The 18,761-nt window shown below is 40.4% G+C and overlaps 1 protein-coding gene across 2 annotated transcripts in view; it reads right to left on the bottom strand.

Moving 5' to 3' along the window:
• Window positions 1-18,761, bottom strand: part of LYST (lysosomal trafficking regulator) — a 180,556-nt gene that overhangs the window by 136,010 nt on the left and 25,785 nt on the right. For both annotated transcript variants that reach the window (XM_043596252.1, XM_043596253.1), the window contains exons 2-3: window positions 17,688-17,777; window positions 13,437-13,635 (exon numbers count right to left, since the gene is read on the bottom strand). In XM_043596252.1, coding sequence (XP_043452187.1) covers window positions 13,437-13,628 — 192 coding nt within the window. In that variant the 5' untranslated portion in view covers window positions 13,629-13,635; window positions 17,688-17,777. The remainder of the gene's footprint in view (window positions 1-13,436; window positions 13,636-17,687; window positions 17,778-18,761) is intronic.

Genomic DNA, 18,761 nt, shown 5'->3' with positions numbered 1-18,761 from the left:
TGCTGTTCTTTAGCTGTATAAAATGATGGCAGAAAAGCATTTATCAAGTAGAGGGTCACCAGGGACCTCAGCGAAGGCGGCATTAATGAAGTGATAAGGGTGCAAGTTAGGTGCAACAGGCTGAGAGTTGAAAGGAATGAGAAGAGCAGAGGCACGGCATTCAGACTGTTCCTTCTAGTGCCCTGGTTATGGAAAGGCTCCAAAATACTTCAAAGGGAAAATCCGAATTTCTTTTCAGGCTTAGAAGACCCTTCGTGACATGATTCCTACTGGCTTGTCCAGTGTCAGCTCCTGCCACCACGCCTGACCCAACCCCACATGTCCAGCTACGAAGGGTTTCCTGAACACTACTGGTCTGTACTCCCCAGTACGCCTGCCTCACACGCATTGCTTTTTTTGCAGCTGTCCACTACCGTCCTCCCATCGGCCAAACGCTAACTCATTCTTCAGGCAGGTCTTTAGTCCCTCTGTGGAAAGCCTTCTCTAATCCCCTCCCCAGGAAAGCTACATTTCAGGTTCCTGGTTTACTTCTCATACAGCAGTCAACTTGCTGAACTGTTCATGTCTAAATGTCTCTATTATTCAATCAGGAAATATTTACTGAGCCCCTACCATGGGCCAGACGCTTTGGATGGAGTGGTGAACAAAGAAGACAATATTCACTTTCTCACGAAACTGATGCTCGTGCAGAGGAGATGGAAAATAATGGGCACAAATAAGAAAACTCCAGACAGAACGCAGTGCTATGAAGAAAATTAACAGGACAGGGATTATAGAGTGACGGGCCACCTGAGTAGATACTTCAATGAACAGAAGAAGGAATCCACGCAAAGATTTGGGGGAAAAGGGCTCTCGGAAGTATACAAAGGGTAGGGAATGAGCTCGGCTATTTCACAGCACAGCAAGCGGGCCAGGATGGCTGGAGGGCGCAGGTTGGCAAGGTGGAGAGTGCCAGATCCAATGTGGCCTGTGGGCCATGTGAAGGAGTTTGGAGTTATCTATGTGTAATATGGTCTTTAAAAAAATGTAAACCCATTTTGGGCGCATCGTTCCTGTAGAGTCCTCCTAATCTGAGTCTTTCTCTTTGGCAGATGAACTAGTAACATTCTAATAGAGCTTGCAGAAACCTTAGGAGTGTGTGAATTGCCACAGCCCTTGCTCCAGGACAGGACAGGACACTGGCAAATCCTCATTGCTACGTGAACAGGCATTCCTGCCTCCCGACCTCGGTATGACACACTGTCTGGAACTTCTGTCACTCCCTCCCACTTAGCTAAGGGGTCCCTCACTACCTTCAAGGCCCAGCCCCAGCTAAACCTCTTTTGTGATGCTTTTTGTTCCGCACCAACCCAAGTTTACTGTTCCCCCTCTGGACTGCATGCCTGTATCCCCATTTCACCAAGCGGATTAGTTCTTGGAAACCATGGGCCCTTCAAAAGAATGGGGTTGTGGCAAGTGCAGGTTTTTGGGTTTTGCCATCTCTGCTGGAAGTGCATTCTGAGGAGAACACCCCTCGCCTCTCCGTGACCCAATAAATAGAACAGTGACAGAACAATTCTTGACTTCATTCAATCACAATTAATTTCTAACACAATTCATGACTGGGGAAGCTCTTGGTAATCCTCTGGACCTCTTACTTTCCTAGGTATTGCATATTTCCAGATTTACTTATCCTTTCGAATTCCAAAGAAACCACACATCTAATTCCATCCTTTTGCAAGTCATAAAATCGTTTTCTCTTATTTTGCAGGCATCCTGGCAAACTAGGGCAAACCGAGCTCTGGTTTCCTCTCCCAAGGTCCTAATTAGTCACAGTGTCCAGAAGAATGGGGTGTTGCCTCACGTCAACCAAGTGGAGAGTTCTCAACATGGCCTATTAGGCAATTGAGGCAATACATGCTATAAACAGATCCATTGCCTGGCTATTCCTGGACTGTCCGATCTGTAGAAATCACACCCCTTCTCATTTAATACTTACATTTTTATGTTTCTCCTCCTGCAGGAAAAATGACTGCAACATGTCTTTTTAAAGTGTATGCCAATAATAAACAGGAAAAGCACTCTCATGCAGGTGGTACGTTTTTAGTTCAATTCAAGAAATATATTTTAAGTACCTACCAGGGGTCAGGCTGTTCCTTTTACAATTCAAGGGTTTAGACTGGAATATTAATTGCCTACCCTGGTCGTCTAGAAGTAATGGTAGCAGGATGGGAGAGAAAGGGCAAATGAGCCAGGGGAAGGGCTGAGATGGGAAGCCAGTTGGATGTCCAGCAAGTCGCAAAGGCAGGTGGGTACCAGATCATGGGGTTCGAGGACCCCAGGATGACAGGCTAAGCTTAGAGCTTGAATTGCATTCAGAACGTGACGGAAGACTACTGGAGTCATTTTAATTGGTATGAATGGTATTACTTTAAATCAGCACTTCGACATGCTAATTAAATTGAATATTCCAGACATAAGCAGAAATATATGTTAAGTCCTTTATTCCTTCTGCCAGAGTGTTATAATTATTTCTAATATATATGTGTACACATACGTATATAAGAACATGACTCTATTAGTACTGTAAACAGCATCTTTTTTCTTTTATTTTCTAGCTGTATAGCTATAGCTAAAGGAAACAGTGATCTTCCGGAGTTTTCTGTACGTATTGCTTTTAAGAATGGCATTTTTGTCACTCCATCTTTCTCACATTGAGTTGTCATTACTTGCATATTCCACTTCACCATTGCATGTTTTTTAACTTTTTTTTTACATTTATTTATTTTTGAGAGACAGAGAGAGACAGAGCACAAGTGGGGGAGGGGCAGAGGGAGAGGGAGACACAGAATCCGAAGCAGGCTCCAGGCTCCGAGCTGTCAGCACAGAGCCCAGAGCGGGGCTCAAACCTACAAACCGTGAGATCATGACCTGAGCTGAAGTTGGACGCTTAACCGACTGAGCCACCCAGGCGCCCCAGTACTGCATGTTTTTAAAACATGATATCAAACAGAAATAACCATAGAGAATTATTCTTCTACTGATTCTATTGTGGAGCTTTTTCCTAAAAATATTACTGGTTTTTCTACCCTTTGCATATGGCACCCTCTGAATCTATTTTTTGAGTTTTTGTTAAGAAAAATGGATTAATTTTGCCAAATGCTTTTGATGTCTCAGGAAGCTAAACACGCTGCTTTTTCTCATGGATGTCAAACATTATGGTGATAGTTTTTCTTGAATTATAATGGGTGCCACACTTTTTTTTTTTTTTAAAGGACCAGATGGTAAACATCTTAGGCTTTTTGAGTCCTAAATGGTCTCTATTGCATATTCTTCTGTTTCCTTTAATAACTCTTTAAAAATTCACAACTATTCTTAGCTTGTGGGCTGTCCAAAAACAGATCACTGGTGGCAGGATTTTGGACTGCAGGCCACAGTTTGCCCAGCCAGTGCCTGGTGTCGCTCCTCTTTCCCTGACAGCAAAGAATGGTGATAAAATGGCTGTATTACTCTTTGCTAAGACTCCAGAAAGACTTTGGGTGGTACCTCGTAAATGTCATCAGCTAGACAAAAGTCCTACTCGGAATCTTGCGAGGATTATTCCATATAAGCTTTATGTGCCCAAAGTAGAGAGGTCTGTCTCAAAAACAGTTATAGATGTGGCTTTTGGGGAATGTAGTGAACACCATTAAAATTCAGAGGAGACCCGTTACATTTTTCAAGAAAGCTGTATTATTGAAAAATACCAACAGCCACTTTTCTCCATGCATGAAGCAGGGTAAGAAAGCTGCACATGATAAGCTATGTCTTACGGGAAAGAGAAGAAACCCCAGAGGAGGGAGCCAAGGGTCCTGGAGAATCATGGAGTAGGGCACAACCATTCCCTGTCCCAAGAATAGGGGGCATTGACAACACACGCCTGACAGGAGTTCAGGGGGGCAGTGACCGCTACGTGCCTCTGGTCACTCTCCTTTTCGAATGCAAGCATCTAGTGTGGTTAACTCGTCCCTCATCATCATTGTGGATGGCTGAGCGTGGCTCTCATATTCACAGGTAACTAAAGTGCTGCACCTGGAAGCCTCATCTGCATCCAGAACTGACCTTTATCATGAGATCATGAACTTCAAGCCTGATGCCATGATGGGACGAAACTTTGAGAGTCCTGCGAGAGATGGAATGTGGGAGGAATGCTAACAAATGTGGCCAGAGAAGGGGCTATAGTAGATAAAGTGTGGCCACAGACAATCTTCTGAAATGATGGAGTCTATGTTCCCATCCCTTAATTCTGGGCTGGCCCTGGGCCTTGCTTTGACCAAGAGAACGTGGCAGAAGTGATGTTATGTGACGTCCCACAGCTTCTCTTCTCACCCTCTCGGAATGCTGGCACAACCATGTCAAGAAGCTGAGTCTCTCCTACTGAAACGTGAGAAGCCATGTGGATGAGAACTGAGGCAGCCGGGCCAGCAGCCCCATCCAAAAACCCTTAGTCTTCTGCCGACAGACCGCACATTCAGAGATGAGCCCAGACGACACCGCAAGAAGCCAAGGCGGTGGTCCCATTTGAGCCTACCTGAACTTCCAACTCACAGAAACACAAGCAAATCAATGGTGTTTTATGCCACTAAGTCTTTGGAATGTGGTTTGTTACACAGCAATCAATTGACACAGTCATTGCTCCTATCTATTAGCCTGGGTGTAAAGGGAGATAACTCAATGGATTACCTACTCTCTGTGGCTAGCACCACTGTCTGGTGGCTAAGCTGATACTTTCACTACTCCAAGAAGCAGGCATATCAGCACCCCACTATGCCCTCATTAATGCTGGACTAATCATGCATGGATAAATCTTGACATGTGTGTAAACAGAATCTGTAGACCTAGATGCAGCAAACTAAAGTTGACTTACTATTATCACCTTTACTAACTTTAAAAGTTTGCCTTATTTTCCTACTGAAATAACTCTTGCTAATAAATATTACCAAAGACTTACTTGTCAAACTTGAAGAACAATTTTCATTGCCTATTTTCTTGTTGAAAAACCTCCCCAGTATTTTCAGAATAAACTAAAGTCTCCTTGATGTGGTAGACAAGGCTTGCCATCACGTGGCCCCTGCCTTCCAGTGTCTTCAGTAGCCAACACCACACACACAGCCTTTGTTCTAACTCCTCTAAACGACTGCTAGGTCACTGAATTTGTTCTTTCTCCTCTAGCCACCAGGGTCTACATGTGCAGTTTCTCTGGCCTCATGCTTCCTCCCTCTTTAAATAGCCAACCCCTACTTTGAGGTACCAATTTCTAAGAAGCATTTCCTCGCGACCCGCTCCTCTGCACTCCCCAAATGTTTCCACACTGTTTTGTCGTCACTGCTTTTTTTTCAACTTGTCCATCTCTTCAAAGGCTAAGAGGTCCTGGTGGGGCACCTGGGTGGCTCAGTCGGTTGGGTGTCTGACTTCAGGTCAGGTCATGACCTCGCAGTGAGTTTGAGCCCTGCGTTGGGCTCTGTGCCGATGGCTTGGAGCCCGGAGCCTGCTTCGGATTCTCTGTCCCTCCCCCGCTTGTGCTCTGTGTCTATCAAAAATAAATAAATGTAAAAAAAAAAAAAAACTAAAAAAATAAAACAGCCTCTTCAGTTAAAAAAAAAAAAAAGCTAAGAGGTGCTGGTACAGACCATCTCTCTTCTTTTATCTCTACATCTAGCAGAGGTGCTGGCATTTATTAGGTACTTAATGGTCTGCTGAATAAACCAGTGAACAAATTATGTAGCCATATTTCTAAAGGTCTGATGTGTCTTTATAATACTTATTTTATATATTCCAATGATAAACCATGTATGTAGTACTATGTATTAAAGTGATAATACTACAAAAAAATTAGGAAGAAAAAAGTACTCTCTTACAAAGAAAACAGCTGAAGATTAAAGAAACCTATTACAATTCTTTTTGGGTTTATTTTTTTTAATATTTTAAAAAATATTTATTCAAATATGTGCTGTCTGCACAGAGCCCGACACAGGCCTCGAACTCACGAACGGTGAGATCATGACCTCAGTCTACCTTAGGTAGACCTAAGTCTACCACATGACTTAACCAGCTGAACCACCGAGGCACCCCTTTTATAGGTTTATTTATTTTGAGAGAGTACACGCGTGCAAGTGGAAGAAAGGCAGAAAGAGAGGGAGAGAAAGAAAGAGAAGGAGAGAGAGAGAATCCCAAGAAGGCTCTGCTCCATCAGTGCAGAGCCCCACATGGGGCTTGATCTCATGAACTGTGAGCTCATGACCTGAGCCCAAACCAAAAGTCAGACGCTTAACCAACTGAGCCACCCAGGCACTCCAAACCTATTATAATTTTTAAATAGTGCTTTATTCATAAATGTATAACCTCCTCCAATAAAACTTCATATTTTACTCAGCAAAATAAGTAAAAACTTTATAGAACATTCATAAAGTGTGAACATATATGGAAATTATGTATTTATATATTGGAGTTTTAAATTTTTTTTTTCCAATGTTTATTTATTTTTGGGACAGAGAGAGACAGAGCATGAACGGGGGAGGGGCAGAGAGAGAGGGAGACACAGAATCGGAAGCAGGCTCCAGGCTCCGAGCCATCAGCCCAGAGCCTGACGCGGGGCTCGAACTCCCGGACCGCGAGATCGTGACCTGGCTGAAGTCGGACGCTTAACCGACTGCGCCACCCAGGCGCCCCTATATTGGAGTTTTAAAAAGTAGTATTTATACACTTGTGTTGGTAATAAGTCATTGTAACTTTCTATTCATTACGCCAGAATTAAGCTACTTATATTTATAACCAGGGTATAGAAGAAATCAGAAACCATTATTATCAATGTTATATGAAAACACATAGCAATTTTGTTGGAAGGGATCTTTTAAGTCACCCAACTTGAAGTATTTATGTTACTGATAAGGGTATGGAGATCTGAAGAGGCCACCCATCTCATTAACACTGGTGCCAAGGTTAAAAATCTATGATAACCCTTCCTTTTTGGGCTGGACAAATTTTCTTTCAAAAAACTTATAAATATCTGCATATAAACTTCAACTATGCCATCTTTAACCATTGAAAAGAATATATTTTTGCTACGTACGCAGACTATGCTTTCCCCCAAAGAATAAACAGATTAACGTGTCTGTGTATAACAGATCACGACCAAATGGGGTTTATCCCAGGAATGAAAATGATGGTTTCAACATTTAGAAACCATCAGTGTAATTCACCCACATTAACGGAATTAAAAGAAAATAATATGACGGTCTCAACAGATTCAGAAAAGGCATTGACAAAACCCAATATCCATTCAGGATAAAAGCTCTAACAGACTGGGAATAGACGAGAACTCCCTCTTTCTGATAAAAGGCATCTAAGAAAAACCTAGAGCTAATATCATGTTTAGTGGAAATACTGAATGTTTTCTCTCTAAGGTCAGACATAAGGCAGGATGTCCACTCTCATCACTGCCACCTACCTTTGTACTAGAAGCCAGTGCAAGAGACAAGAAAATGAAATAAAAGGTATACAAATTGGAAAATAAGTGAAATTGCTATCATTTACAGATGACATGATTGTGCCCATAGAAAACCCTAGGGACTCTACAGAAAACTTTCAAAGTAAACATAAATAAGTGAATTTAGCAAAGGCACAGGGCACAAGGTCAATGTACAAAAATCAATTACATTTCTATGAGCAACAAATGACAGAAAATAAAAAAAATTAAACACAAACTACAATAATATCAAAAAATAATATTCAGAAAAATTTACCAAAAAAATATGCAAGACTTCCATACCAAAAGCCAAAAAATATTGCAGGGCAATTAGAAAGACTCAAATAGGGGCGCCTGGGTGGCAGAGTCGGTTAAGCGTCCGGCTTCAGCCAGGTCACTATCTCGCGGTCCGTGAGTTCGAGCCCCGCGTCAGGCTCTGGGCTGATGGCTCGGAGCCTGGAGCCTGTTTCCGATTCTGTGTCTCCCTCTCTCTCTGCCCCTCCCCCGTTCATGCTCTGTCTCTCTCTGTCCCAAAAATAAATAAAAACGTTGAAAAAAAAATTTTTTTTAAAAAAAAGAAAGACTCAAATAAACAGATATTTACACCATGCTAATAGACTGAGAAACTCAACATTGTCGATTCTCTCCAAACTGGTTTCTCGATTCAATGCAATCACAGCTGAAATCCTACCAAGCATTTCTGCAGAATAAGCTGCTTCTAAAATGTATATGGAAATGCAAAGGACCTAGAAGAGTCAAACATTCTTGAAAATGAAGACCACGGGGCGCCTGGGTGGCACAGTCGGTTAAGCGTCCGACTTCAGCCAGGTCACGATCTCGCAGTCCGTGAGTTCCAGCCCCGCGTCGGGCTCTGGGCTGATGGCTCAGAGCCTGGAGCCTGTTTCCGATTCTGTGTCTCCCTCTCTCTGCTCCTCCCCCGTTCATGCTCTGTCTCTCTCTGTCCCAAAAATAAATAAACGTTGAAAAAAAAAATTAAAAAAAAAAAAGAAAATGAAGACCACATTGAAGAACTTGTACAACCTAATTTCTAGATACACTGTAATGGCCACAGTAACCCAAACAGTACGGTATCAGTGAAAGAACAGATGACAGATAAATGGAACAGAAGAGTCTAGAAATGAACTCCACATAAATGGTTAACTGATTTTTCACATAGGTACCAAGGCCACTGGGGGAAAGAGCAGACTCTTAAGAAGAAATGTTGCTGGAATAACTGGGTAACTAACATTAACTCAACGTGGATCACAGACCTCAAAATAAAAATACTGATTAAAAAGATTCTAGGGGAAAAAAAAAACAATATCTTTGTGACTTTGGGATGCAAGATAAGGATTTCTTAGAATACAAAACATGCTAGTCACACAAAAACCCCTGCTGTTCTAAAGGCATTGTTAAGAAATGAAAAGGCAAGCCACAAAGAACCTATTTGTAATCCAACAAAGACTTGTATCCAGAATACACTAAAAGCAAACAAACAAACAAACAAAACCCCCTGCAACTGGATACCAAACAAATAACCTGACTTTTAAAATGGGCACAAAACTTAAGCAGACATTTGACAGAAGTCATACAGCCAGTGAACACATAAAATAGCACTCAGCATCATTAGTTTTCACAGAAATGCAAATTAAAATCACAGTGAGATACTAGTTCATGTTCACATAGGATGACTAGTATTAAACAGATTGGCAATGCCAAATATCAAGAAGATACGGAACAACTGGAATTCGCATACCTTGTTGGTGAGAATGAAAAGTGGTACAAACACTTTGAAAAAACAGTCTGACACTTTCTTATGAAGTTAAACACCTACCCTTCGACACAGAAATTGCATGCCTAGATATTTACCCTGGAAAAATGAAAATATATTCACACAAGGGCTTTTTTAAGGATGTTCATAGCTGCTTTATTTGTATTAGCCAAAAGGAAATGAAAGCCAAATGGTTAAACAACAGGCAGATGGTCAAATGGTGGTATATCCACACAACAGAACACCAATGAGAAACAAAACAGTGGATTACTGATTCACGCACAACAGGTGAAGATCCGAGACGTGAGAGTACATGCTGCATGATTCCATTTATGTGAAGTTCTAGAACAGCAAAACTACACTGAGATGTTAGAAACTACAACTGTGGTTACATTGGAGTAGGAGAAGGGGAAGGGCTTCCTGAAAAGGCATGAAAAGCTTTTTCTAGAGTGGTGGAAACGTTCTAGACTTTGACCTAGGCCGTGGTTACACAGGTATCACCCAACTGTATACACTTTACATCTGTATGTTCTTGACATGTAAATTATACGGTAATAAAAAGTCTGTTTAATTCTTTATACTAAATATCTATTAATAAAGTCCTGGCACAAAGGTGGAAGGTAAGGGCTTAAATTATCTCTCCCCAGAGCACCCAGGAAGTGCTCCTTCATGAGAAGCACACACAGAAAAGCTGAAGTTCCTATTGAAATGCACAGCTTTGAATCTAGTGTTTTGATTCCACTTGAAATGATTAAACTTGTACAATTAAATTCCCCTTAAAGATTCAAATGATCATTCTCCATTTCCTGGTTGAAATAATTAAGTGTTAATAAGCCCTATTTTTTATTTATCTTTATTTTTAAATTAAAAAATTTTTTAATGTTTATTTATTTTTTATTTTTAAATGTTTTTATTTATTTTTGTCAAAAAGAGAGAGACAGAGCCATGAACGGGGGAGGAGCAGAGAGAGAGGAAGACATAGAATTCAAAGCAAGCTCCAGGCTCCAAGCTGTCAGCACAGAGCCCGATGTGGGGCTCGAACCCATGAACTGTGAGATCATGACCTGAGCTGAAGTCAGACACTTAACTGACTGAGCCACCTAGGTGCCCCAATGTTTATTTTCGAGAGAAAGAGACAGAGTGCAAGCAGGGGACAGGTAGAGAGAGGGAGACACAGAATCTGAAACAGGCTCCAGGCTCTGAGCTGTCAGCACAGAGCCCGACATGGGGCTTGAACTCATGGACCGTGAGATCATGACCTGAGCTGAAGTCAGATTCTTAACCAACTGAGCCACCCAGATGCCCTTTTTAATTATTTTTTTTAATGTTTATTTGTTTTTGCGAGACAGAGAGACAGGGTCAGAGGTCAGAGAGACAGGGGGAGGGTCAGAGAGTGACGGAGACACAGAATCCAAAGCAGGCTCCAGGCTCTGAGCTGTCAGCACGGAGCCTGACTTGGGGTTTGAATCCACCAACTGTGAGATCATGACCTGAGCCGAAGTTGGATGCTTAACCGACTGGGCCACTCAGGTGCCCTAAAAAGCCCTATTTTTTAAATGGCTATTTATTTGCTCCCTACTTCTATTTCTACTGTTCCTACTTCCATTGCTCTAAATAATTCCAAAAGTGAATGACTGGGGAAAAGGGAACACAAGATATTACCCTAGGAAAAAATATTGTTGAAATTATGACTTGAATGATTTCAGTCATTTAATAATACATTAAAAGGTATTTCATGACTTAGGGGCGCCTGGGTGGCGCAGTCGGTGAAGCGTCCGACTTCAGCCAGGTCACGATCTCGCGGTCCGTGAGTTCGAGCCCCGCGTCGGGCTCTGGGCTGATGGCTCGGAGCCTGGAGCCTGTTTCCGATTCTGTGTCTCCCTCTCTCTCTGCCCCTCCCCCGTTCATGCTCTGTCTCTCTCTGTCCCAAAAATAAATAAACGTTGAAAAAAAAAAGTTAAAAAAAAAAAAAAAGGTATTTCATGACTTAAAAGAGAAAGCATATAACTATAGAAAGAGAAAGTAGACTAGTGTTTGCTTAGGGCTGAGGGGGATGGGAAGGATAAGGGAGTGACAGCTAAAAGGAACCAGGTCCCTGTTCGAGGTGATGAAATGTTCTAAAATTGACTATGGTGACGGTTGCGTGTATCTGTGATTATGCTAAAAACCACTGAGTTGTACACATGAAATGGGTGAATTCTAGGATAAATGGATTATATCTTAATACAGCTTTCATTAAAAACCTCCTGAAATTTTGATTGGGATTACATTGTGGAATCTACACATAAATTTGGAAATAAAAAGTATCCTTACACTATTGACTTTTCCAATACGTGAAAATTACATAGTCCTACACTTATTTGGGTCTTCTTTAGTTTCCCTCAGTAATGTTTTATAGAATTCTGTGTAGAAATCTGTGCATATTTTATTAGATTTATTCCTGAGTATTTGATATTTCTGATGCTATTTATGTGTCTTTAAAAAAAAAAGAGAAAGCACTGAATTGTTCTAATGTGGGGTAAGAAAATGAACAGAGCATGATATGCTTATTATATCACCAAAATTTTGAAATAAAAATCATTACACATGATCTAACAAATAATTTTTTCTAACTTTAAGTTTTATTTTTGAAAAAAATTATACAAAATACAAAAATTAAATTATATGTAGCTACATAATTAATACATAAAATTCATGAAAAGGAATAAAAATATATAAACCTGAAAATACTCTGGAAAATTTCATGACAGGTGGACACCACAGTGAACAAATACTTCCTGATATATATGTTAGGCTCCTTAGCTTATTGTGAGAACAGAGGCATTGTTTAATTTTAGTCTCTGTCTTTACCCAATATATGTATTAGCAAAATGCCTTCATAGCAAAGAAATTTTAACAATGGTTAAGTTTATATCTGAAACCAGTAACATATATCAGTGTTTAAAAATGTCTGTCATGGGGCGCCTGGGTGGCTCAGTCGGTTAAGCGTCCGACTTCGGCTCAGGTCATGATCTCACGGTCCATGGGTTCGAGCCCCGCGTCGGGCTCTGTGCTGACAGCTCAGAGCCTGGAGCCTGTTTCGGATTCTGTGTCTCCCTCTTTCTGTGACCCTCCCCTGTTCATGCTCTCTGTCTCAAAAATAAATAAATGTTAAAAAAAAAATTTTAAAAATAAAAATGTCTGTCATATTGGTGCTATAGGGGCCTTTTCAAGTTAACTGAAATATTATTTAACCACATATATTAGTCTCCTGAAAGCAGATAGTGAAATTTTTCTTTCATAAAATACATATTTATTTTCTACTAAAACAAAGCAAAGATATAAATCACATTTGGGCTTCAAGTTAACCCTGTCTGAGTTACTTAATGTTTCTGCACCTGAGTTTTTCATCTATAAAAGAAGATTGGGGTGTCTGGGTGGCTCAGTCGGCTAAGTGTCTGACTTCAGCTCAGGTCATGATCTCATGATTTGTGGGTTTGAGCCCTGCATCCGGCTCTGTGCTGACAGCTCAGAGCCTGGAGCCTGCTTCCGATTCTGTGTCTCCCTCTCTCCTGCTCCTCCCCCCTCACGCTCTGTCTCTGTCTCTGAAAAATGAATAAACCTTAAAAAAAAAAAAAAAAAAAAAGATTGGATGACATCTCCATCTCCCAACTAGCTTTAAATTTCCGTTAATTCTATAATAAGGAAACAATAAAATGCTATACGTTCAGACCATACTTTAAGCAAACACAATAAGGTACAAAAAACTAGACGTACACAAAGCATTCTCTACTTTTACCCCAGAATTAGTAAGCTCCCTAAATATAATTTACACTAAATTTTTCAAAAAATATATCTGACATTTATTGAAAGTGCAAGTTCATAATGTTTCTGAATCATACTCTTATATCCTTAGTAATAATCATAGTTATCTCACACTGATATTAGGACAAAAAGCCTAATATGGATGAGGCCATCTTAGAATCCTAAGGCCATTTATAACCTAAGACACTTCTGACATTTTGGAAAGTATCCAAATAAATAGTATGTTCATAAATGAGGCTGCTTTTCTTTGTTGGGAGTGATGTGAGAGATAGGACTTTATCTCAAAGAGACTCTTACAAACTATGTAACTCAGAAATCACGTATCTGTAATTAACTACGATACACTGAGGAAAAAAATTATTTGATACGAAATGTTACCTGATCGATGATAGAATTTAACTTGGTGAGTAACAGAAATCCTCGGCCGTGGACAAGGTAATGTCCAAGGGTTGCCATATGTGTCTCCTCTTCCTCTTCCTCCCTGGCCTCCACCCTCTGGACCACTGCATTGCAAAGCCGGTTGACATCCGTCAGAAATTCACGTGCCAGTGAGTTACTGTCGGTGCTCATGACCGAGCTATAAGATAAATATTACAAAAAAGAAGATTAGAGAAATAAAAATTTACGTTTAAAACCAGGTGTTTTTAAGGCTGTTTGTTTTTAACTAAAGCCTGACTTTAAATTATTGGGCATTGGTACTTAACCCTATAATATTTTCAGACACAGATCTTATCTAGCCAGGGCTCCTTAAATATTCTTGCATGGCAGAAATTAGTCCCAGGTATGGAAATGGCTGAGCACAACCAAGAACGGGAAGTGAAAGCACCACAGAAGATGCACTAGTGACTGGTGGCAGTTAAGGTAGATCCCCACCTTCTTAAAGAGCCGCATCGTAGAATAAAAATACACTCATAAAACATTCTTGCTTTACATGGTTTAAAAATATGAATGGACCTTTTAAAAACTATAAACTATTTTTCATGTGATGGAGCTGACAATCAGTGATGCCCCCCCGCTGCAAACACCAGAGTTCAGTTAATGGAAAGAAAAAGGATTTACCACCAGGTAAATAAAAATTGAACAATTCTAGCAGCTTAAGTTATGCCACTTTGCTTCCTACTACACATTTAAATCAAATAAAGGGCAACGTGACATTTTAAGATGAAGGAAAATAAGGTAAAGCAGACCAAAGAGAGGGGAAACACCAATATAAAGAAAAACGTAACTATTTAAAATATTTTTTTAAATCTTTATTTATTTTTGAGAGAGAAAGAGCAAGTGGGGGAGGGACAGAGAGAAAAAAGGACACAGATTCCGAAGCAGGCTCCAGGCTTTGAGCTGTCAGCCCAGAGCCCGACGTGGGTCTCAAACACACAAACCATGAGATCGTGACCTGAGCTGATGTCAGTCGCTTAACCAACTGAGCCACCCAGGCGCCCCAAAATGTGCAACTATTTAGAAAGGAAAAATCACGAGCAATAAAATCTCCAAAGAACTTCAGAACAGTCTCATCTTAGGGCTAAAGGTACTTTTGGAACAGCCAGTAACCTTTAAAAACTTTTTAACCTGAAGAGGTTAAATTAAATAAGATGCATATTGTGGAGTCTTCCTTCACCCATGGGCGTTGGCAGGAACCTGCCTCAGAGCCCCTGCTGAGAAGGCAGTGGACCATATGACCATGCCTACTGCCAAGGGACAAGGCTGGCATCTGAGCACTAATCAACCGAAGCACACCTGATTCATGGGGCAGCCGATGAACATCTGGCTGCAAGATGTGACTTGTTCAATGCAGCTTGCAAAGAGGCATTGAGCTAATCAGGCTTTCTTTCTTTCTCATGGGAATTTGAATTAAAGGGCATAGCTGATGTGCTGAAAAGTCACATAAATATGGGCCCGTGGTGGTTATCAGGAGGTGGTTGAGGCTCAGAAGAAGCCAACTGGGTGAAAATGAACCACCAGGATGCAAAGAGAAGCAGATAAACACAAAAGGGAGAAAGCAAAGAAAGTCCTAATACTACTTTGGTTCCTGTTCAGTCTTGGGCTTGATCGATTTAATTCCTGGATTCCTATCAGGATCCTAGGTATTATTACAAAGCAATCCTTTCTTTAGTGTAACAAAGATCATTGCTTTTAATATTATTGATCACTAGGAAAAAGTATAAAAAAAAATGTACGTTACTCATTTATCCAAAATTGCAGCAATAATTTCTCTTACATAAATGCTGGTTCTCTATAAGCTTTCATAAGGTAAAAATTATTCCATACATCAAATAGTTTATAATAATTTATGATAACACATACTAATTATATATATGTATATAATAATATAAACTAGTTCATATTCAGTCCATAGTTATCCAATTTTATTGACTTATTTCACCTAATCTGTCACTGATTTTAAGGTACATAATTACTTACATAAGAGAAATAATGTTAGTGTTCCACTGAAACAGAAATAAGACTCCCAGTTAAAGTGTAACACACTGCCTTCTTATCACTTAGAATTTTCCATACAATATCCCCTTCTGGGCCATCTAGACCATCCACCCTATGAGACGCACCATCTCCCACTGCTCCTGGGATTTTCTTCCAAAGATGCTGACATCATTCTGTGAGTTCTGATGCAGGTGTTTTCTTGATCTTACCAGATGGGATCAGCAAAAAGTGTCCGAAAACAACCCGGAAACATTTAAAACTCATCAGATATCGTACCGATGGTGCATGTAACTCAGCTGCAGTACTGATATGAACAGCTGTGACCAAGTTCACTCGTGAGCAGGCACGAACAACCCCTTCGCGAGGGCAGCCTGCCGACAGGGCTCCCTAGACACCACGAAGTGCAAGGCACGCTGCAACTTGAGCAATATTAAAAATGTGAAAGATCTAAAAATTGTGGTAATAATTAGGGTCTATTTTCCAGAAACTAAGATAACACGAATGTTTAGTAGTGAAGAAATAATTTCAACCCCACTTCCTAAGAGCACAAGATGCCAGGTCAGCCAAAAGCATTATAATCCATGAGGAAATGTAGGTTATTCCTGATTTTTAAATGTACATAAAATAAACACACAGTTACATACACAGGATCTTATACATAAATGATCTACTATCTGTTTTGGTTCACTTTGGACATCTGTTCACCTGCGCTCTCTCCCACTCTTCTTTACGGCCCGGCATCCTGCTGCAGGTGCACATTACCTGTGTTTCATTACACAGATGTACTACTGACTATGCAGCCAATCTCTCATTGAAGATTTAGGTTATTTCTCATTCTTACTATCACAAACAGAGCTGCAATGAACATCCTTGCACTACGTGCACATTTATTCTCTATGTCCTTGTGGTGGAAACTTGTCGGAAACATGTATTAGGTTTTATACATGACTGGTTAGGTCTGCTCCTAGATGTTTTGCGGGTTCGCTGCTATTCTAAATGGGATTTTGTTTCCATTATACATTCTAAGTAGGATAGAAAACTGGTTTATAGGAGGCAAATAGGAAGTAGATTTATTTTGATATAGTAATCATATACCCAAACTTCTTACTAACTTTTTTTTTTTTTAGAAATTTCCAGACAAAAAACCTTGTCATTTACAAATAACAAAAATTCTGAATCTTTCTATCCAACATTCACATGCTTTCCACTCTTCTATCTAACAGCTTTAGTTAGCACTAACACAACAACATTGGTAGGGGTGACAGGGGACACTTTTGCTCTGCACATTTTTTTTTTTAATTTTTTTTCAACGTTTTTTATTTATTTTTGGGACAGAGAGAGACAGAGCATGAACGCGGGAGGGGCAGAGAGAGAGGGAGACACAGAATCGGAAACAGGCTCCAGGCTCTGAGCCATCAGCCCAGAGCCCGACGCGGGGCTAGAACTCACGGACCGCAAGATCGTGACCTGGCTGAAGTCGGACGCTTAACCGACTGCGCCACCCAGGCGCCCCTTGCTCTGCACATTAAGAAATATTCATTTCTTCTGACTCATCTACTAGGAATGTTGAATTTCACTGAATGCCTTTCAGCCACTCTGAATGCCAACTGAAAAGATGATTGCACGGTATTTTAAAAAGATTTTTTTAAATACTTTGAATACCCAGTAAAGTATAAAGGATACATAACATGAGGTTATAGCCAATACTCAGACTTGGCATGTATTAAACATTATGCTATGTTCAGATCAGTTTGTGTGTGTGTGTGTGTGTGTGTGTGTGTGTGCGCGCGCGCATGAGCAAAGAAATCAAACCTTACAGTACAGGAAAGCCACACCCCACCCAACTTCTTCCTCTCTTCAGTTGGTGTTCATCATTTCTATACATGTTTTTATAGCCATAAAATATTCGATATTGTTTTAGCTATTTTTAAAATGTATATAAATAGTATGCTGTATGTATCCTTTATAACTTTGCATTTCCCTCTTAATGTTACGTTTGTTCCTTTAAACCATTGTGCAATAATGCCACTGTATGAATACACCACAATTTGTATATCCGTCTCTACTACAGGAAAAGAAAGTTTAGTTGTTTGTACTTTGGGGTTTAATTAATGTCACATAACTATGTAGTTTCAAAGGGTTAGACTGAAACAAGTATTTTGACTGTTAATATCTATTACATTAAATACTTACCAATCTCTCAACACTTCTGTAACATTTAGAGTCCTTATAATTTGAGCTCATGAACTAGATGAAACAAATATTCCTAGAATAAAGTTTCACCTATTAAAAAAAAAGACATCCATATTAATGGTAATAGTAAGACACAAATAATTTTAATAAAGCTCTGACACAAAAATCAATGGCCAGTCTTCATATTTGATGTAAAGGAAGCCAACAAACTTTTTGAACCTCAAGAACACACTAAAAAGTTTCTGTAGCTCCAAGAACGGAATCTTGAGGCAGGGAGTGTTAGCACGTGATCTGAACAAGGTGACTTGACCACAGCTCCTTACTCCTTCTCTGCTCCCAGCTCCTTCCGACCTCCAGAGGAATCACCAGTTGACTACAGAGGAAGGAGAATCAGGCCAGGGTCGATCTCGATTGGAATCAGGGAGGCAGTGGCATACCACCTGCATGCCATGGGGAACCAAGTCGCTACTCTCCTGTGACAGTGAGAGGCATTTGAGGATCTATGAAAACTCAGAAAAATACTAAAACCAAATAATGAATAAACTACCACTAAACCTCATATCCATGGTGAATTTTTAAAAATGAATTAATCTCTTGTGTACAATACCATGAAGGCTATTTCTAGAATACTAAAGGATAAATTTCTACTCCTGGTGTAGCCGCAAGATGCTTCTGTTTGGTTACCAGTTTTCGCTCTATAGTTTTGACTAGACAGAGGCATAAAAAATATTTCCTTAACACAGGTACAAGGCAACCATGAACATTTATTTTGAATCACAAGTTTTAAAATCGGAATGATCTTTAACTCTTTCTAGATGCTCAAAGCTAGAGAACTTTCTTAAATTCCCTTCAGCTTGGCAAACAGTGCTTGTACCACATTGTTCTAGGCACCTGAGGATAAAGTCTGCCGCAATGGGATTGGCTGTTCGGCTACACAGGGCTTTATGTGATGTAGGAAAAGACACCCTCTCCCAGGCTGCGGCAGCCCCACAGCTAGCAAAGTACAGGCTAGATTTCGGTCCCACTCCTCCACTCTGAGCACCAGACATCAGTCCATCAACTGCCGGACCAACT

Source organism: Prionailurus bengalensis, chromosome D2 (assembly GCF_016509475.1).
Source record: "Prionailurus bengalensis isolate Pbe53 chromosome D2, Fcat_Pben_1.1_paternal_pri, whole genome shotgun sequence".
In the NCBI taxonomy this organism is placed as follows: Eukaryota; Metazoa; Chordata; class Mammalia; order Carnivora; family Felidae; genus Prionailurus; species Prionailurus bengalensis.
This window is presented reverse-complemented; position numbering and strand designations above follow the sequence as displayed.